Below are 21,405 nucleotides of genomic sequence, written 5' to 3'. Positions count from 1 at the left end.
TAATTCTCCTGAGAATGTCTCGTTGGATATAAACCTTCGTGCTGTGGGAAGTAGGCTTCAAAACCCAAGGAATGACCTTTCAATGTGTTCTAGACTGCAAAGTATGTTCAGAACGGGTACGAGGCAGCCATGCCTTCCCTCTTCCTCTCCTGGATTACGTGAGACAGGGAAAACTTTGATGTAAGCCTCCTCAAAACCTGAACCTACCTCAGGCTGTCTCCTCTCCCTGAGACACCTCTGTTTCTTCCCTTTGATATATCATTGCCTGTTTTATCTGCTGGAGATATCGCTTAGGCAGTTCTTATGCTGTGGTAGAAGTAAACAACTCAAAAAGTACATTCAATCTTGGCACAAACTCAAAGGATACAGAACACACCTCTTTTAAGCTTTTTTTGCTCTCTTCTCTTTTATGCGGTATCTTTGTAATTATGTTTTAGACGTTGTGATGTGCCATGGGAGTGAAGTGTGACAGAATATCCATGTATGTTATTTTGTATTCTGGTTTTGAATCACAACATGAGGTTGGGAAGTCTGTCGCTGCAGAAGCAGCTTTGTGCTACCTGATGATTACACAAATGTGGCTATTAGAAAGGTTAGAGGGTCCCTGTACTCCCATCACCTTATGTGAGTTCAGCTAAAAATTGGCTTGAAGTATTAGCTCATAATAGACAAGATCCTTTGATGCTTTGTTAAGATTTCAAATTACCTCTAGCAGAGTGCCATCTATTATTTTAATGCTGCTCTCAAGCTTTCATTCTATCAGGGCTGGAGTTAAAATATGAAGCGCTGTGCATTCTTGCATTGCAATGGGTGGGCAATCACTACTGATATTCTAACTGATGTATCCTAGGAGGAATATTGTAGTTAATTTTGTAAAATCAATGAATATGCACTAGTATATATAAATGTGCTGTGCTGGTCATATCTCATCCACAAGATCTGCAAATCAGTAAAGTTTTATTGCCTTCCTAGTTTATGAGCAAGCCAGCCAAAATTCTTAACAATTTAAATATTGCACTTAAAAACATGAAGTGCAGAAGTTTTGTAATAGTACGTGTTCTTTTGTCTTTACTATCAACTGTATACCTGATACAGGAGATAAATAATTTTGCTTGCCCATGGGAATTGTAAGAGGTTCCCTATGCCAGAAGGTGTGTGTTGTGTAAGCTGGAGGGAATTTTGGCTTCCGTAGGAAATGTAGAGCCTGGTGTCCATCCTGCACCCCTGCAGCAGGGGACCCTTGGTGGCTGAGGTCCTGGGGGAGCTGCTGCCAGCTCGGGGCCTTGTGTCTGTGCTCACCCAGCCTGACCCCTCTCTGAAAGAAAAATCTTTGTGTATTTAGGGCTAGAAATAATAGTTTTTAAAATATTATTTTTTGAGATTATTAAATGAAAGTATAGATAAAACAAGATAAATTAAAATGTAAGAAAAATAAATAAAAATTGAGTTTGCTTCTAAGAAGTGATCATTGAGAAGTCATCTTCTTCATGATTACATAAACACAACTTTATGCCCAGAGAGAAATTTCCACATGCAAATCAGGCAACTGTGCCTTGAAATATCTTTTTCCATTTCACTGTAAATTCAATTACTGGCTTCTGGTCTTTTTTTTGTTTGTTTGTTTTTCTTGGCAATTTTGAAAATGGCTATTCAAGGAATGCTTTGGAAAAATAAAATAGTCCCAAAGTAGTCTTGCAAACGCAAATAATATCTGCAAACAAAAGGAATGCTTTTTTTCATGTTGTTGCTGGTGTGCTGTCACAGGACTACTGATCCCACTGAAATGTTAAAGAATATGACATGTCTTTTGAAGAACACAGGAGCATATTTTTGTCTCCTAAAGGAAGTCTTAAATATGTATGAAGCTTTTGTGTCCAAGCTACACGATAGACTGAGATTTTTATTTAAGTAACTCCCTAAAGGGAAGACAGTGAAACAGTTTAATTCCATTTGGGCCTCACCTATTTCTAAACCGATGTGCAATACTGACAGTGCTGCTGAAGGCCTGTTCTGCCTTCCTCAGAGGTATTCTGCTCTTGCAGTAGCAGTGCGGTGGGAACTGTGCCCTTTTGGGACAGCCTGGTTCAAAGGTTTCCCAAAGTTGTTTGTAGGGATCAGAAACTTTCTGAATTGGTTTATAGACCCTGCTCAGTGGGACTTGATTATAAAGAATAGTCTTAGCCCATGAAAAAAAGTTATTAGATAAAGTTATTAGATTGTTAAATGTTAAGAAAAAAAAAAAGGCACTTTCTGGAACTGTAAATCTCAAAGCACTCAATAGAGTAGGTTACATCAATATTGGTGCTTCATTCCTCTGTTAGTTCTCTATTTGCAGTAGGTTCTTGACCAGGTCTTTAATTGCTACATATTACAGATGAAGGGTAATGTAGGTGGGCTTGACTTAGGAGCAAAAGCCTGGAATTGCAACCTGTAGATGTTACCGTCCACTTAACTCTTGTACCACTTCATGTTGGAAACACATTTGGTCTGACTTCTTTTTATTTATTTATTTATTTTTTATTCCTTCTGAAAAGAATAGCAGTTTATTCATGTGTATTTACAGTTTTATGGCAGTGCTGAAGCATGGGGGCTAGGTAGCTGGTTGGATGGGAACAGGTTAAAGTGACTGCAGTCACAATAACTGGGACAGTCTTGCTCTGCAATGAATGCAGTGTCATTGAAGAGATTTCTTCAAAATTTTATTTATACCTGTGTAGGAAGAGAAGTGAGCCTGTAAGTTCATTATAAATTGATTCATAGTACAAGAATTTGTAGATCTTAGCCACTCGGAATACATTTAGTAAGACAGTTATCTGTCTTTGTGTGCCTGTGCACCGTAATGCACAGATTTGACAACTGCAAGTATTAACAATGAACATATAAATGGAAAATTCTCAGAGCAGAATATGTAAGCTTGTTGAGACAAGTGTCTGTTCTTATTTGTGAGAAGGACGGCAGTATGTACAGCCTCATAAAGGGATGAGATACCTTTTTTTGTGCTAAGACGTAATTTTCATTAAAATTGCTGTTGCAAGTCATCTATCCAATGTTCTTTTAGCATTTAGAAGCTGAGAGCTCACCTCACATTCTGCAGATACAAAAGCCCAAGCTGTGCCGTAAGCTCACAGTTGTCACAAATAGACCTAGCCCTAGGCACAGGTCATCGATTAAATATAGGGATATTTCCTATTTGTGGACATCTCTCATAGTAGTAGGTGGTGGTTTTTTTCTTTCTTCCTGTTTTCTAAGTTGATAAAATGCTCCTGTGAGCTTTGTGGACAGTACTAATTGCTATAATTATTGTTCCTTTAATTGCTACAATTATTTTTGCTGGAATAATTCATATGAGTACTTTCCTATTCTAGAAAAGGAAACAGAAGTAACCTTGTAGATGTGGAAAATACTCCCAGCTTCCCACTATAATTCAGGTTGTCTTTCTACTTGATTGTCATGATGGTTATGCTAGGAATGAAGGATGATTTATGTGCCTGGAAATAGTCTCTTTCATATGCTCTTCTCCGGTTTGAATTAAAACAAAAAACAAACAAACAGAACACCTTGAATTGAACACTAATTGGATTGAGAAGGCCAGCGGCATTAATTTTGTATTTGAGAAAACCAAAGAGGCCTTGGAGGTATTTGCTTCAGTAACGGATTGCCTCCGTGGCAGCATTGGCAGTCAGGGAGGGACAGACATAGGAGGTCCTGTTAGGCGAGGCATTGCTCAGGAGGCACCAAGGTGCTGAGGTAGGAGGTCCTGTTAGGCGAGGCATTGCTCAGGAGGCACCAAGGTGCTGAGGTAGGAGGTCCCGTTAGGCGAGGCATTGCTCAGGAGGCACCAAGGTGCTGAGGTAGGAGGTCCCGTTAGGCGAGGCATTGCTCAGGAGGCACCAAGGTGCTGAGGTAGGAGGTCCCGTTAGGCGAGGCATTGCTCTGGAAGCACCAAGGTGCTGAGGTAGGAGGTCCCGTTAGGCAAGGCATTGCTCAGGAGGCACCAAGGTGCTGAGGTAGGAGGTCCCGTTAGGCAAGGCATTGCTCTGGAAGCACCAAGGCGCTGCCTCCTGCTCTAGGCCGCCCACTGGGGTGCAGGCCCATGGTGCAGCAGTGCCTCGTAACGGCCCTGTTGGGGTCTGTTACCGCCCTGTTCGTTTACAGTAAGTCCTTTAATAGGACTGGTCTTCCCTCGTAATTTCCACCCAACAATCTGCATGGAGCTTCAGATGTTTATTCATTATGCAGTGAAACTGAAATACGTGCTGCAGTGCAAGACAGTTCGGTGAGATGAAATTACGTACCCTCCCTCATGCTGCCTTATTCTCCTGTCACCGTGTCACTCCCTGACCATCTGATACGGAGAGGTCCACACAGCGGTGACATTGTCTGGCTTTTCATTGATATGTCGAGAACACTTGTAGTTCTCCATAAATCGGGAATTTTGCTACCCCACTTGGAAGCCCCAAAAAGAAAAACGAGGTTGCATGAGGTTTGGGAGCTCTGACGTAGGCCCTCAGCTGCAGAAGCTGAGCACTTCTGAAAGCCTCTCTCTTAAAAATGGAGTTTGAGTGATATGTTGTCCTTTTGGTCTATGAGATCAAGTTCAGAGAAGAGCCACTCGGCTATCAGCTGAAGTCATACTGCTGGACAAGTGGGGTGAGGTGGAGCTCAGACGGCATGGGGAGGCTTGGCAGAAGGGGCCAACACAGGCTGAATTTATGTACATGAATCATTTATTGAGTTTATTTTCTTAGTGTTTCTTTTTTCCTCTTGAAGATATTTCTGTTTTATTAAATGCACTTCTGCTTCAGGCTTAGCATCTCATTTGTATTTGATGTTGTTTATATTTGTGTGTCTGTACCTTATGAAATATCTATCCAATTTCCTTGTAGGTGATTGTGTTGATCTCTAATACATCATTAGGAATTCATTGTGGGATGGAGTAAAAGAGGCAGTGATGTGAGCAAACAGGACCCTGTCTGAACACCAGGAGCTTTAGTAATTGGTAAACAGAGTGAGAGAAACCGAGGTGAACCATAAATAGATTCATGTTTTTTGAAAAATTTGTTATACAAATGCCCTCTTTAGATGTGCTTCTTCTGTTCGCTGCTGAGAAGTTGCTCTGGTGGTGATACTTCTGCGTGCAGCAACAGGTTTGCCATACGTTAACACCTTATACACTATGGCAGAGCTGTGGAGAAATAATTCTTATTGTTCTGACAATTGATTTACATGAAAGCTTTTTTTTTTTTGTGAATTGTTTTGCCTCATTTTCTAATTGACAACATTTGATTCTTGAGTGTAAAAATCAGCTTGAAATGCACTACTTCTGAAATTTCATAATAAAACATAATAGGGAGGGATTATCAAAGCACTTTAGTAGGATTTGTTCTCATCATTATCCAAGGCTGTTGGAAATATTATTACCCAGTCTTTTAAGAGCCCTAGAGGAAGAATTGCTGCAATATTTGTTGTCATATGCACCTTTCAGGAAAGACCCCCTGAAATCGGGCACATGCTGCTAGGCAGGCAGCACGAGACAACCCACCCCAAGCTGCTGGTGTGCCAGCACTGAGCTTTCAGAAGGGCAGTGGCAATATTTGTTATACACCCCCTGGGCCTGTGCCGTGGGGCCGCAGGGTGCCCCGGCACACAGCCGAGAGCCCCGGCCGCGCGGTGCCCGTGGGCGTCAGCTGCTGGAGAAACAGAAAGGGCTCTAATTCCCACAGCAGCCTGGTGGGGATCAGCGGAAAGACTCTGTTGTCTTTGCAAGCACTGGGTCACTGGTCTTGTTTTGCATCTCTGGTGAAATATTCTTCCTATTGGGAACAATGTGAAAATGTAAAAAGCGTAGGTGAGTTTAGCCCAGAGAAAGCAGCTAGCTAGAAGCTTCAAATACTTTTTTAATTCAAGGCAATAAAAACAATTATGTGCAGTTCACAGGATGCTGAAGCTGTTTGTTATGCAATTTGAGATGTAAATGGTGAACAAAGAGTAGTTGTACTAACCGATGATTAAATCCTGACACGAGAAGTTTCTACATGAATAAAATCTGGGACCTAAACAGATTTAAGGTTGTTAGTCATCCATCAATTCACACCAAGGAGTTTAGCAGCCAAGTGAAAAGTCTTCAGGCATCTTATTTGTGCAGAGTGAAGTTACTGGCAGGTTTTTGCAATTTGTGTAGACTGACACTGCCCTGTCAAATCAGGAAGGTTCAAGAGGCTTTATCAGAGTGGGGTGTATATATTTTCTCCATTGTCTGGAAATCATATTAATGAAACTTAATAAGAAGTTGAAAGTAAAATTGCAGCAAACTGTGAACTTAATATTACCCTGGTGGGAGCTCATTAATATCTCAACAGGTATACTCATGCATTATCTTAATTGCACATGATCCTTCAGAAAATTGCCTTTTCTCGAGTTTTCTGATGACTGTCCTTTGGTGAGGGGGTTCAGGTGCACCATTTCATTAGTCTTTTAATAAGTTACTGAAAAGGCAGCCTACTGCACTGACAGGTCAGTTCTCGGCATGCCCAGTGGGGGTGTGTATGGGGAGAAAAATGGAAAAGGTGCAGATTTTTCCCCTTGAACCAACCCCCTTCAAAACTCAACAAGTTTGCGTTCAGTTGCTTTTTACTCTGAAATGCAAAGTTCTGGACCCGGTGTTAGAAGGTGTTTAATGCTGCAAGCAGTGGCTTGGAGCCCATCAGAGACATGTTTTATTCTTGGTGTTTTCTGGTGTGGCTTTTGGTGCCACTGCTCACAACACAGGCCAGCTTTTCAAGCAAGGCAACCAGGAGTGGTGCAGGGATCCAGAGAGAGCTTTTCATTAGCAGAGGTAAATGAGATTAATGAAGAATAATGCTGAATGGTAAAAATAAATTAACATTAATTAATCACTGACTAATGCAATGCTCCCAGCATTAATCATTCACTCCTACTGAAATCAGAACATCAGCCGGGCAAACGGCACAAAAAACTCCGGTGTGTGACGGTGTTTGCCATAGTCCTGTAAACACAAAACTGCCTTCATGAAAATCTGCCTCCCGCCTCCGAGGTCTGCTTACCCGTCTGCTGACACCTGGGTGTCCTCCTGGAGGCTCCAGCTATGGTCCTGTCCTGCGGTGGTGCTAAAGACTCTGTGGCTGGTCTGTCCGTCACCCCCAGCAGGAGGCACCTCCTGGGAGAACCGAGCAGCATCCAAAGGAGGGGCACAGCCCTTTCTTACTGCCAAGAGTAAGGGCTGGGGGATTTTTATCCCCTGAGCTTTAGAGATCACAACTCTTCTGCCAAGATTTTAGACCCACTTGGAAAGTGGAATAAGGTTCCCTAGAGCTTTCTGATGTTTCCAACATGTTTCAGAACAGAAAATGGAAAAATGCGATGGAAGAGAAAGCTTGCTTCTTTAAAATAGTTTTGAAAGTGAGATGATCAAAGACAAGTAGCAGATTTTACCAGAATGAAAGACACATAAATCATTTAGATGTGACAGACAAATATTTGACGGGTTAATTAAAAATAAATATCCTTCCCATGGCAGCAGGATGTGACGGCTCCAGCTGGGCCGCTGCAGAACCACGAGGAGAACGAGTGTGGCTGAAGGGAAGAGGAGTGGTGTGCGCGACTACCTGTGAAAATGGGGAAAGGCACAGGGAAAGGGGAAGCACAAAGCCTTTATTTAGGTGCTATCTATTCACACGGGAAGTCTATTGAAACGGGTCAACTCGCCAATCTTTTGCATGTGCAGGTTAGCCAGTGCTGTCTGGTACTGTCTGATACCAACAACAAAAGCAAAGCAGAGGAAACCGGCAGTGGTTGGTGCATGCCAGGACGTTCAGTGGGCACGCTGCGTGGCAGTAGGACTAGGTTTGGGGTCGATCTCACTGCTCCGGCTTCGCTGGCGTTGCCTTGCAGCTCGCTGTGCCTTTCACTCGTTCACCCTGAGTCTACGCACGCAGAGGCGGCTTCCCCCAGTGGGACTGGCCACTGCACCCTTCTGCAGTGCTAAATGCAGGTGTTACACACTGGCCAGGCAGTTCTCCCTCTGTCCAAAGGGACGGAGAGAGAAGAGATGGCTAGTGAAAGTCCAGCTCTTCGACTGCGTTCCTGTGTGGATGGCTTTTCTCAGGCTTTTTCTGCAACTTGGAAACTGGAGTCCAGGCAGTGCACACGCAGCCACTGCGCTCCCGGCCCCCGCAGCAGGGTTTGGTTTGCGTGATGTGTGCCCCTGGGGTGAGCCTCGAGCTGCAACCTCCTGCCTCGACGTGGGGCTCTGCCAGTCCTGAGAATGCATGTCCATGCATGCTTGGGGGGGCGGACCAAAGGGATGAATTCAATAACCAAAGAGTAATCAAACTGCAGCCCATCTTCTTTTCATTCCCCCATGCATGTCCCTTTTTGTACAGGGATTCCATCTTCATCATCTTGGGGAACGGAGAGCATCAAAGTTTGGCTAGCTCGGGGGCTGGGTCTTGGCGAACTGACTATTAAAAAGGAGAAGAAATGCCAAACTGTTGGGTTTTAGCTGATGTAACCAGATGTTCGGTTTGCACATCAGGGATGTGCCTAGGTGCACAGGAAGGAGAGTGGGAAGGGAAAACAGGTGTCAGACATGCTCTGGCATACCGAACAAAGTTGATCTCTAGTGGCTTTGGTCTGTGTTGCAACCATTTAATTACTTTTCTTGTCTTAGAAAAATTCTGTTCTTCAACTCTATATGTTGCTTTTAGATGTCCTCTAAGAGATGTTGGTAGAAAAAAACAATATGTGTTTTTAATACTGAGGTGATTTAAACAGCCAGAAGTGTTTAATATTTTATAGACAGAAAGAAAAAACTTAAAAGACAAAAGGTCTCCTAAGTAATATAAGCACCGGAACAAATTCTGTGGAAGCTTTGTTTTTTGTAAAAGTGCAGAATATGGTCCTTTTGATTTTCAGCTGACAAAACAGTTGTTTACAAGTTGGAATACAAACACTTGCCACAGATAAAATAAAATCGTATTTCATCCATCCTTTTATTTATAATTAAAAAAGCAGCACTTGATTCTCTCGGTGTGACTCTGTGGGTGGGACTGCATGGTGTGTACTGGATGCTTGTCTAATTAGTAGTGGGTAAAGAGCCCCCACAAAGGCAGGCTGGTTAACTGTCCCACTTAATGCCATCCGATGGCCAGATGAGTAAAGCCGGTAAGCAGCCGAGCTAGCTCTGTTAGCTGCATTGTGCAAATGAGAAGAGAGCTATCCTAAGATGTCACCAATCGTTTATTACAACAGTGATCATGGGCACAGACAAATTAAGAATTCCAATTAGTTTTGAAGGCCAGGGTGCCCAGTACTTTCTGTGCAACCCTAAGGTGCAGATTAAAAATCAAGAACCCTGATAAATTGTTGTAATCGATCTATTTGTCTTTGAGAGTGGTCCCCAAGCTTTGCTGGCCCCTAGGCAAACCACTGAGCAAATAAATCATGTAACAGTGGTCAACACCATGCTGGCTTCTTCCCGTCAGCCTCAATTTTAACTTTTTTTTAATTTTCTGTGACTGGAGCACTGGCAGGGTGCTGTCCGCAAGCCATGGATCTAAAATAAATCTGGCAAGGCTTTGTAGACGTCTGCTGTCTTGCATTAAAAACCTGACGCTCCCAGCTGCCTGGCTGGGAAACCAGGGGACGTGCAGGGGGTGCCGTGGCACGGGAGAAGGACAGGCCCCTCCGAGCAGCCGGGCTTCAGGTCTTGGGCATCCACAGTGACAGTCACCAGCCACGTTTCACCCTGGGCTTCTGTTGACTGGTGCCAAACAGATCCTAAATGAGCCATGTGCTATGGCTTATTATGATTTATAATAAACCGGTAGATACTACCTTTCAAATTGGGAACATCTCTACAAATGTCTGTGTATTTAATAATTTGGGATAGTTTGGATAAATTCTCCTATCTGCTTGGTCTTCAGCAGCAATTCTGCTTTTATTCTGCTGTGGTCGTTGCTAACGTACATACGGGCAGAGAGTGTATCCCTGGGAAGAGCCGCGTTTGCTCTCATCTGCTACTGACCTCTGTGGGCAGGGAAGGCGCCAGTCCCTTGCAGCACTGAGCCTGGGGAGATATAATGTTGACTCTTCTGAGAAGGCAAGAGAGCTAATAAATACTTGTGGAAATGCTGTGTGGAGAGAGAATATGAAAATGCAGAAGATGCTTGTACTGAGGCATGAAATACTGACCTTTCCACAGTCTAAAATCATTATATATGGTCATGTTTGTGTATATTTCAAATCTTTTTTTTCCCTCTTTGGCATCTCAAGTGAGAGTTATGGAAGGCTCCTTAAATTAAGGAGCAGTCCCAGACTGTTACTCAAACAGTTGCATAATGTGTTTGGGGATTAACATGCTGTCAGCTTGATAACTGCTTTGGGGCCTTTGTTATCGAGGAGAAAATAGCCCTAGACAATATTCTAGTCTCTCTGCTATAAAAAGTAACTTGCAGTCTCCGTCGCACGCTGCCATGAGAAGGAAATATTCCAGAGACTGATGAAGGCTCCTCCTGGCTTTCAGTCAGTGAGGACAGGTCTAGATTTCACTTCTGCTGAATTCAGGATCCCAAATAACCTAATGCTAGGAAAGCCAGACCACCAATAAAAAGGACATAGAAAAGAAATGGTTTGCGTGCACTGTATTTGATTAAGGTTGCCTGAAAGGAAGATGTTATAAATGTAACCGTGTGCCATCATTTTATATTGACTAATGACTTTTTTTATAACTTTCCATTTGAAGTCGATTAAAAGATCGTTTCTTTATTTGTATGTTCTAAAGGAACATGGCAGAGAACTGTGGATTGCTATAAGGAAGGTGAACTGAGGCTCAGTGGAAGCTAACTACTGAGACAAGTGCAATGTGTATGTGAATGTGTATATTTATCAGAAATTATTTTTTTCTACAGATCCCACAAATCAGTTATGCCTCAACTGCACCAGAGTTGAGCGATGACAGGCGCTATGATTTCTTCTCACGTGTGGTTCCTCCAGATTCCTTCCAAGCACAAGCAATGGTGGACATTGTGAAAGCTTTGGGATGGAATTATGTGTCCACTTTGGCATCTGAAGGGAATTATGGAGAAAAAGGAGTCGAGTCCTTCATGCAAATTTCCAGAGAGGCAGGTAGGCAACGCCCACCCTCCCCCCAGAAAACGCTGCAGAAATAATGGATGTTATTTTGTACCAAATGTTATGTTATTTTTCTAGAACATATATTTGATTTTAAAGTTGTTCCAGTTCTTTGCAATGCCTTTGTAATAGCTCCTAGGTGCTCTCATTCCTAAATTGCTTATGGAGTTTCAGAAAGTTTGAAATGTTAGTGGTTTTCAATCATTTCTGGAGAAAATAGAAAACCCTGAGTCTTATCAAGCTTTCCGTATCCCACCGGACAGCATTATATTATGTTGACATGGGTAGAAGACAGATTTTAAAGTGTTCAGCTTTTATCTCTCCACAGCTAGAAATTCTTTGAAGACTGCTTGTTACTAGACATCGACTTGTGTCATACTACCGCTGTTCGTGTTTCAGATCGCTGCCTGATTGTGTTTTGCTTTTCTTAAGCATTTCTCTTGACCGATTCGGTTGAGAAAATTCATACATTTTACCTGAAGGCTCACAGATTGCTGGCCTGGGTTAAGGAGGTGAGAAACTCAGCAGCGTGGTGTGAGGCACATCAGGCCTTTGGTGTGATGCATCATGTGCATCATATTTTTCTTGTTGCTTGAATGTTTCGTTTAGTGGTGTCCCAAGAAGGACAAAAAAAAATGAAAATAAGCATTTTCAGTGTGCTGGAGAACATCACCACGTGTCAGAGAGAGGTGTTCCAAGAGGACATGAAAATGCCGCGTCTTGTGCTTCATGAGGTTTATGGTATAGAGTGGAACCATCATAATTTTGTTGACAGAAAACCTGCTTTTACAGTTTGTTTTCTTGTTCTGACTCAATACGTAGAGCAGGCCTGCCTTGAAGGTGTGACTGCTGTGTCAGCGTGCTCATATCCTTGTCTTGGTGACTTACTCTTCAGGGGAAAGTAGTTTTAAATTTCCCCAGAGATGACAAAACATAGGAGGACTTTGGATAGCACTTCAGGGAATACAGCTATAAATCCACGATGAGCTAATTTGCAATGCAGAATCATTAATGTTTATAAATTGAAATATTTGAAGTAGGTTCCTGTGCTACTAAGAGAAAATAAGCAGAGGATGTCATTCGGTAGCGGTGATATATGTAAGGCCCATCTCCAGTAAAGTACACTGATGTACACTAACATGGTGTGGAGCACTGGAAACCCATCCTCATTTTAAAAGAATAAGATCTATTGCATTCCCTAAAGGAATTTGCAGATGTACCACCCTGTAACTTCCCTGGCATTGCATTGTACAAAAACAGCGTGACCCGAGCCACAATTCACTCTCAGGATTTCAGAATTCACCAGGCAGGTTGCCGAGTGCCTGCCGGTCGGACGCGAAAGGGCCAGGGCAGGACAGGCTCTCCCCCGGGGCAGCCCTGGGAGGTTTGCACTTTCCCTGTGGTTGCAACGCCAGCACCACGACGAGCTGGGCTTCGGCGAACTGTCTGCATGCTCAGCGGGGCGGCGCGCCAGCGCTGCACCAAGCTCGCAGCGTCAGCCGAGGAGCGAGCAGAGAGGAGGGCTGCACTTGAGAGGAAGGGGTTTTGGAGAGGAGAACTGGAATTGTCGCATTATGTTGATACCACAGGAGGAACTGATATTTGCATAAACTCGTCTGTTCGTTTGAATGCATATTTATGTGGTGTTAAAGAAAATGGTTTTTGGGTTTAATACCATAGGAAGTGACAAATACCAGTGTTCATTATAATTTAAAATTTACTTTATTTGCAAATATCCACTGTTACAAAATCATACGTGAAATGTGTTCTCTATGTCAAGGACAAAGCTCTAGCTGAATAATACTGTATCACTTTATAGACTTTCTGTAGAATTAAATTAACGATAGGAGCTGTTCATGTAGTCAATATGTAATTCAACGTCCTTCATATAAAGAAAAAAAGCACAAAACCAGAAGAATAACCTGCTTAAAACAGCTTTGCATGCAGGGTGATATAGGCCATGCCTACAAGATTAAGACACGAAGGTAGATAGTGCATAAACTTTCCTAGTGACACGCAGCCTGTCTTGTCTGGAAATGCGAATAATCCCATCCCCATGCTGCCTCCGAGTCGAGACAGCAGCCTTGCCTTCTTAAGGTTGCACTGATTTTTTTTTTGTGCTACACAGATAAAGCTTAGGTGAAGTTCTGAGTGCATTTAATACCTGCCAACATGTTCCCTGTTATTTTAAAGCCCCGAGAAGTACAAGAAAGTCCTGCTGTATATAAATACAGAGAGGCCACACAGGCGATGGGCAGGCCATCAGGGGAGTGCTGTAACGCCAGGGGCTGGAAGGAACCTCCTGAGGAAGCAGTGAGCAGCAGTGTCCTCACCAGCTGGTGGCTGTGGTGTAGTTGGCAGCTCCTCCATCAAGCAATCCAAAAACATCCGAGTGGCCAGGGGCTGGGTCCGTGGGAGCACGCGACGAGCAGCCCCCCCTTCCCCTACTGACAGCGAGGAAATGGGGCAGAGAGCTGGTGGTGGCCCCGCTGCTGCCGTGCCGGGGGGTTAGCGCTGTGCTTGGGGTGCCGACCAATGCTCCTGCTAGTTACAGAACTCGTGCTAGAAGTGATAAAAATGCAGCAGGAGCGGCAGGAAGGTTTTGCATAGCCAGAAGACGCAACCCTCCTGAAAGCCGGGGAGGTGGTGGGCTGCATGCCCTTACTAACCCAGAGGTGTGTGCGGAGCACCCTGTGGGAAGGAGAGGAGAGGTGTTTCAGTTCTAAGTCACGGCTTTCACCTCATTTTCCAGTCAGCTAAGAGATGCCATATTCATCAGGAAGAGCTGTGCGATGTTTAGAGCATTGTCCATCTAGTTTTCTGCTTAGTTTTCGGTCCCATTTGGGATTTGGATGCTGTGTGTATTACAGCTTCCTGCTCAAATCAGCCACCAAAGCCCGTGAAAGGCTTTGCAGAAACACCGTGGCTGTGTGCAGACAGACTTGCTGCTGGGTTGTGGAGCGGAGCAGGAGCCCAGTATGCAAGCAGATAGCTCAGTGAAGCAGTGGCAGGGTAAACCCCCTGCTGAAAGCAGGCCACGCACGACGTGCTTGCTCAGCCCCGGCTGCGTCACCCTGCCTGGGCTGGGACGCGGAGGTACAGCGCTGGCTGCCTGCAGCTGGATGTCTGGGGGCTTTGCTGGTGCAAATGGTGCCGGTGGTGACCCCCTCTTCGGGAGCAGAGCGGGAGCGGTGGCACCGCAGAGGTCGGGGGGACGCTTCTCAGCACCACGGCCCCTTCGGACCATCCTCGTCTGCCAGGGACAGGAGCAGCCCTGGAGCCGAGGTAATTAGTCAAAGCCTGAGACGCGCTGGCAGTAAGCAGTCATCGTTAGCTCTCAGACGGTTGCCTTGGATCTCATAACCAGTGTATTTTGGCAGAAAAAAGATTTAGTCCATAGGTACCAACGTGCTTACTATCTTTGGCCTCAAATCTGTAGCAGGCTAATCATCCTAAATTCAGTGTTTCATCCAGACTTGTTTCTGATTCAGCCAAGATCTTAGGAATTGCAGGGATGAGTAGAAAGCATTATCCATGCTCAGTTTTTAAATATGCTCTAGTATATAATGGCTTTGCTTGATCCTAGGAGTTAATAATTCTTCACAAAGTGACTTTTATTATGAGTACTTCAAGCGAGTTTGAATATGTCATTGTGGCAGGAGATGAAGATTTGAAACATGCTCTGCAGTCTGTGGGATTAATAAATTAGGGAATGCTCTAATTACAGAAAATCTAAAGGACAATTTCAGATTATTAATGAAACTACTGAACGCTTGAATTTCAAAGATTAATTCATCTTTGATTTTTTTTAAAGATTAATCTGTACCAGAAGGTTAATTGCTATCTGTAAAAAATATATATATTGAAGTCGTTAGCAAAGACCACTTGAATGCCTCCTAACAGATAAATGAAAGATCTAGTATACATTTATTCATCTTTTCCTCTCCCCAAATTGCCCAGTTTGACAGATGAGTACCCTGGCTGCTTCTTTTGTGGAGACTTTGGTGCTCAGCCTGCAGCCCGAGCAGAAGCGTGGATCTGCAGAGCCAGGCTTCCCCTGCTGGTACCTCTCTCTTCTGCCTTTCCATAGCTCAGCTGCCCGAAGTGCTGCCTCAGAAATGGGTATTTCCCTTAGCGAGGCTGCTTCTGAGTAGAGTTCAGGTTGTTTGCAGCCCAGACTTGTATCATACAGAGCAGCCTGTCCGTAAGGGTGTGCCTTGTCTTCATCTGCAAACTAAGAGTCAGTCTCCATGTTCTTGTTCTCAACCCTTTCTAAGGACTGGCGAAGGAAAATTCTGGAAAAGCATGTCTTCTTTCTATGTGTACGAAGGACACGGGGAAAAAAAGATTAAAGCTCTTGTGCCAGAGGGCTGATACGATTATTTTATATACTGAAGTTTCTACCACCAACATTTAGTTGTGGTGTCACGTTTGTTAAAAGGCTATCATCACCTTGACAGAACAAAAAGGCAGAATGAACTTTAATCCACTCTCACGTAGGAAGCACAACACTTGCAACAGCCTATTTATCTTCTTTTCCATTTTCTCTTTTCTGAGGACTTTTTTTGAAATATTCATGTCTGTAATTCCTCTGTTTCTATGATCCTCGACTGCTTCTGTTACATAAGGTTGGGAACATCTGCATGCGGCAGGGACGGCTGAGATGCACGAGCTGCAGGGACTGAATTAGGAACAGAGTAAACATCAAAAACACTCATTACCAGGGCAAAGAAGGGACCTCTGAAATTTTGAATCCTTAATCTTAATAAATAACTGTTGTTTTTTATTTCTTTTTCCCAGCAGTGGTACCAAACAGTATTTATTTTCTGTCCTCCAATTTAAACCTGAATTTCATTTTGTTTTTCCAGCTTTATATTTGGTAGTAGAAACCATGTATGCACACGTGTGTACCTATATGAGACACGTGGTCCTGACACCTAACAGATTTGAAGTGTCACTCCACCTAAATCAGATGAACCATTTTTTTTGTGTGTGCCATTATTATCTGTGCATTAAATGGCATAGGAGCGTACACAGTTAAAAGCCAATAGTTGCTATATCATCCTCAGTGATTCACACAGCATTTTTTTAGGCTTCTGTAGATCTGTTCAACTGCCTACTATGATCCTGAATCTGTATTTTTGTAATGAAACTTAATTTTTATACTTTCTTTGAGAATCCCATTAGCACAAATTATTGCTGGATAGCATGAGAGAGTTAAATCGTTGCTGTGAGGGAGTAGTACAAACAGACAGTTTCTGAGAAGGGAAAGGAGACTATTTTGTCTGTCTCAAATAGAGTACTGATTCCTATCGCCAAGTAGAAACTCATGATTTTTATCATTTTACATTTTGATGTTAGTGAAACCTCTCCTTTTTTTTTTTTTCTTGATCCATCGAAGCACTACCGAATGCATTTAGAATACATTTTGCAAGGAGCAGTTGCTTTGCCACCCAAAAAAAACAAACACAAGGTTTGAAGGAGCCCAGAAATGAGAAAGGAAGGTGAAAGGAGTTAGTGATGCCACCCTGTTGTCCTGTTGGAATTGTGGGACTGAAATCCCTGACCTGCTAACGCCAGCGGGACGGCGCCTTCCCAGCAACAGCTCTGCGAGAAAGGGAGCTGCTGCTGCTGCAGCAGGTCCACACCTGGGAGTTAACAGTGACACTGCACACTGTCCTCTCGGTGCCCCTCACACAGCATCTGCAATGTCCGAAATGTATGATTCGTGATTTCTTTGTGACAGCTAACAGGATCCAACCTTTAACAGCCACTGTTCCCATGTTCATTTGCCTGGCTCACTGCTTTGAAAGCAGCGGGCCGAGGCGTTCTGTCCACCACAGTCACAATTTATTTAGCTGAAGGAATAGCGCTTTGCAAACTGTGCTCATTGAATCTCTCTCAGCTAAAAGCAAAGGGGCAGAAACCTTTTGTTGCAGTGTTTCAGCCAGAGCAAAGGGTTGAGCCAAGGTGTTGGCAAACTGCTCCATAAATCTGGTTTTGAAGGGCAGTCCACAAGCCGTCCTAAGAAGGCAGACGCTCTCAGGGCAGTGTTTGGCGTACGGATGTGGTGCTGTCATCCAGGGACGAGCATCTCCCAGCAGGGCCACAGCCCCCAGTGCTGGAGAGGGAGTTTGTTTGGTGTCTTTGCCTTCGGTTGTGTTAAATGATTATTCTTTGCAATGGGAGTGGCATTTATTCATTTTCTAGTGAGCCTGGATCAAATACGGCGAAGATAAATATATAAACCAGTAAGAAATGCTTTCCATTTTTCTTTCTATTTTCTCAAGCATTCATGCATCTGCCTTGTTTGGTGTTCAGTGACATTACGTTAAATATGAAAACTGTTACTTTCCTTCCTATGTTTTGTCAAGTCACAAATGTTTTGGCATTTCAGAAAAAAGTTGAGAAATTTCTAACGTTGCACCAACTCATGTTGTGTGCTGCAGTCTGTCGGGTTTAACAGGTTGCATACTACAAGCGTTATCTTTAAGGTCCCTTCCAATCCAAGCTATTCTGTGATTTTTTTATATTCTGTCCTGTACTGGTGGTAAGATGATGGCAACATCATTACCAAGATCTTGTAGTTTTTATAGAGGTGTGAAAGCAACAGTAGCGTGATTTCTAGAGTATACAGCATTCTCATATGAAATCTTGTCAGATTAATGAAAACACTAAAACTCCCGTTTGTTTCAGAAGCTAGTGAAAATGCCTTGCATCTCCTTGGCTGCAAGTTTAACTTCCATGAACAGAGATTTGCTTCATTCCTTGCCAACAGAAATATTACAAATAATTTACAGAAGGATTTTCTTTTAACTGTAACTGATCTAGTAGAAGATGCACTGGACTTTATCCTCAAGGGGGCTTTGGATTACAGTTCTAGTTTAATAGTATCCTGATAGTGGGAAAGAATAAGCAGCACGCAAAGCAAAGCGTTCTTCTGCAAAGTGAATCTTGCTGCTGTGTGCTCACTTTGGGCTGTGCTGATGTCTTTTCTGAGTAGCTGCTGTTAGAAGTGATGTCATTTAGAGGAGGGAAGAGGTGATGTCCTTAAGGTGGTGATTGGACTTCTGGCTTTGTTCTGATATTGGCTAAAACACATCAGTTGCCTGACTGAGATGCCAAGAACCCCTCTGGACCCCTGGTTATCAAAACATTGTGAATGCAATCTTCATCTCTTTAGCAACGCGTCTTCCTACCTGAGACGCAGCAGATTTCCTGAGATAGTTGACTCAGTTCCCTGTGTAGAAGTGAAGAGTGATGTGATCTGAGTTGCCCTTTGGAGCCATCTATTTCTCTCTGTTGGCTACACAGGGAATATTGGCACCAAGTAGAAACATGAGATTAAATAATTTGTATTAAAAAATAATCCAAGCATTGGTATATATATATGATATGTGTATTTTCCTATCTTTTGTCATCCTTGAAAATAAATACATGGTATAGATTTATAAGGTTCTTATGATCTTGTTCAGGAAGGTCCTGAAGCTGGTGGGAATTAGGAGCACATGGTTTCGATACCTAAAAATACTACAGCATCAGGCACCTGTCTGCCCAAATAGCGTTATAATTCTGAGATGAAACTAGCAGGGGTCTGAGTAATTCTTCCTTCTCAAATAGACTCACGTAAAATCAATAAAATAGAGTTTGGGGAGAAGGAAGGAGATAGATATGACTCTATGATTACCTTAGTGTCTGCTTATGTGAAATTTGAGACCGGTTCCATGCTGATACATGCAGAAACTTGCATTCTGTCCTTTTAAATGATCTCACACAGCTGGTTTCTTGGCGAAGAATTTAACTATTATTGGATAGCTGTAACAGGCTGTTGTCACAGTTACAGCATAAGTCACTTTAATAATAAATATCTGCCTTTTTATGGCATTTATTGAACATTTGGAGATTGCTTTTCAAGGAACAGAATAAAATTGAAATGGGCAAGTCTTGTTACTAAAGAAATAACTGTCAGCATCCTTTAAAAATGTTACCCCAAATTTAATAAAACATTGCTTTCGTGGTTGTGAAATGTATCTTGTGGATCAGATGAAAACAAGTGATCGGTTAAGTCTTTGTTATTGTAAAGCAGAGAAATGCATCACTGAGAGATGCACTGATTTCATAGGATCATAGAATTCATAGGATCATAGATCATAGATTCTGTTCCCGAGTTGGAAGGGATCCTCAAGGATTATTGAGTCCAACTCCTGGGTCCCTAAAGGACCACCTCAAAATCAGACCAAGCATCTGAGAGCGTTGTCCAGATGCTCCTTGAACTCCGCCAGGCTCACTGTTGTGCCCACTGCCCTGGGCGGCCTGTCCCAGTGCCCGACCACCTCTGGGTGCAGAACCTTTCCCTAACCCCCAGCCTGACCCTCCCCTGTCCCAGCTCCATGCTGTTCCCTCCTGTCCTGTCGCTGTCCCCAGAGAGCAGAGCTCAGTGCCTGCCCCTCCGCTCCCCTCGTGAGGGAGCTGCAGGCCGCCATGAGGCCTCCCCTCGGCCTGCTCTGCCCTGGGCTGAGCAAACCAAGGGCCCTCAGCCTCTCCTCACACGTCCTCCCCTCAGGATTGTTCACCATCTTAGTAGCCCTCCTTTGGACATTCCCTAGCAGTTTTACATCTTTCTCATGCTGTGGCGCCCTAACCCACACACAGTACTCGAGGTGAGGCCATGCCAGCACAGAGCAGAGCAGGCCGATCCCTTCCCTCGACCAGCTGCAGTGCTGTGCCCGAGGCCCCCCGGGGTGCGCTTGGCCCTCCTGGCTGCCAGGGCGCCCTGCTGGCCCACAGTCGGCTTGCTGTCGGTCAAAACCCCCAGATCCCTTTCTGCAGGGCTGATCTCCAGCATCTATTTCTATCTGTTTCTACCAGGGGAGTTAGACAGCCTCAGGGAATGCTCCTGTATTTTGCAATGCGTGTGTCCCATGGTACAGAAGTGACAAAGTTGCTTTGGTGCAGATTCATTAAGTTATTCACCCCGATCCAGTTTTTGTTTTATTTGTTCTTTGGAAGGTTATCTGCATCTCAAGGGAAGTATGTTCCCCTTGGTAAAGACAGCAGTGTGAAGCAGAAACAGAGAAGCAACAGCCTTCATGTTCTGCATCCATCTTCTGCTGGGAAGAGTAGAAATTTGCAACAGCAACAAAGCTGGTAGAGCCATTAGGAGAAGGGAGAAAAAGTATGTTAATGTGCTTTAAGAAGCTTGAGGAGAAAGTCATAGTGAAGTTCAAAAGCTGATGTTTTGGGGATGAGCGGTAGTGGGGCAAAAGAAGAGTTTGGATATTCTGAGCGATAAGAGGGAGGAAGGAGTCTGTGCAAACAGCAGGACAGGTGTAACTATTAGGAGAAGGAGAGATGAAAAGCCATAAAATGAAAGTTGATAGAAGTGGTTGGAGCTGGAAAGATTGAGTCACAGCAGGAAAAAAATTCTATGAATAAGGAAGACTTGCCACAGAGAGTGGGCTAGAAAACTATATTTATTTCACAAAAGAAAAAATTAACAATTTCAGAAACAGTACTGACTTTGGTTCTGAAAACTTAAAACTTCTCGAGGAAGAGATTTAAAAAAAAAAAAGAAAAAAAGACTTTGGGACTTTGGAAAGAATTTTATTGCCGGAGGACAGTCAAACCAGGCTTCCTAGATGATCACATCCGAGTGCCTTTGCTCTTCACTGCGCCTTTTTTCAGCCTCCCAGCCTACCCAGGGGGAGAACCAGGAACTGCGAAGCCTGGCTCTGTTTCACCTCCGCCTCCGGTGCCTATTCCAATGTGTGGTGCGAAGTGTCTTGTCAGTTTTCCTGAAGGAATAAAATGAATTTCACAAACACCTTCTGCAGAGGCAGCCCCCGCTGTCATTTTGACTTTCCCCGTGGAAAATAGAAATATTATGATTACACTGAGATTTTCTCATGGGACATGTCTGTTTTGCAAAGTAGGATAAATTTGTTGGAACATCATTTTGGACCAGTTCTAAATGCAGTTCTGCATCTGAAAGGTAATATATAATCTAATGCAGCAAGTTACTCCAGTTTCTGTCATTGAAATCCCGCATCCCAGGAGGAAATACAAAATATTGCCTCGTCTTGTACCTTCCATACTTCACAGTCCCTTTTCACTTTGTGCTAATGCAAAGAACAGCTTTCATAGCCATGGGGGAGTAGCAGCACATAAATAATTCTAAGATGCATCTTCCATCATGCAGCCTCCCCTGCATTCTTCATTCCTTACCCTTCCTCAGACACCAGAGGGTGACAAACG

At 43.6% G+C, this 21,405-nt stretch overlaps 1 protein-coding gene across 17 annotated transcripts in view; it reads left to right on the top strand.

Annotated features, from left to right (window-relative positions):
- GRM7 (glutamate metabotropic receptor 7) overlaps window positions 1–21,405 on the top strand; it is a 271,411-nt gene that overhangs the window by 78,416 nt on the left and 171,590 nt on the right. For all 17 annotated transcript variants that reach the window (XR_013955340.1, XR_013955341.1, XR_013955342.1 and 14 more), the window contains exon 2: window positions 10,929–11,145. Coding sequence is in view for 14 of the 17 variants with exons in the window: in XM_080605575.1 (XP_080461701.1) it covers window positions 10,929–11,145 (217 nt within the window). In the remaining 3 variants the exon portion in view is untranslated. The remainder of the gene's footprint in view (window positions 1–10,928; window positions 11,146–21,405) is intronic.

Source organism: Anser brachyrhynchus (genome assembly GCF_964034855.1).
Source record: "Anser brachyrhynchus genome assembly, chromosome: 10".
In the NCBI taxonomy this organism is placed as follows: Eukaryota; Metazoa; Chordata; class Aves; order Anseriformes; family Anatidae; genus Anser; species Anser brachyrhynchus.
The sequence above is the reverse complement of the archived record's forward strand: the minus strand, read 5'-3'. Positions and strand labels throughout refer to the sequence as shown.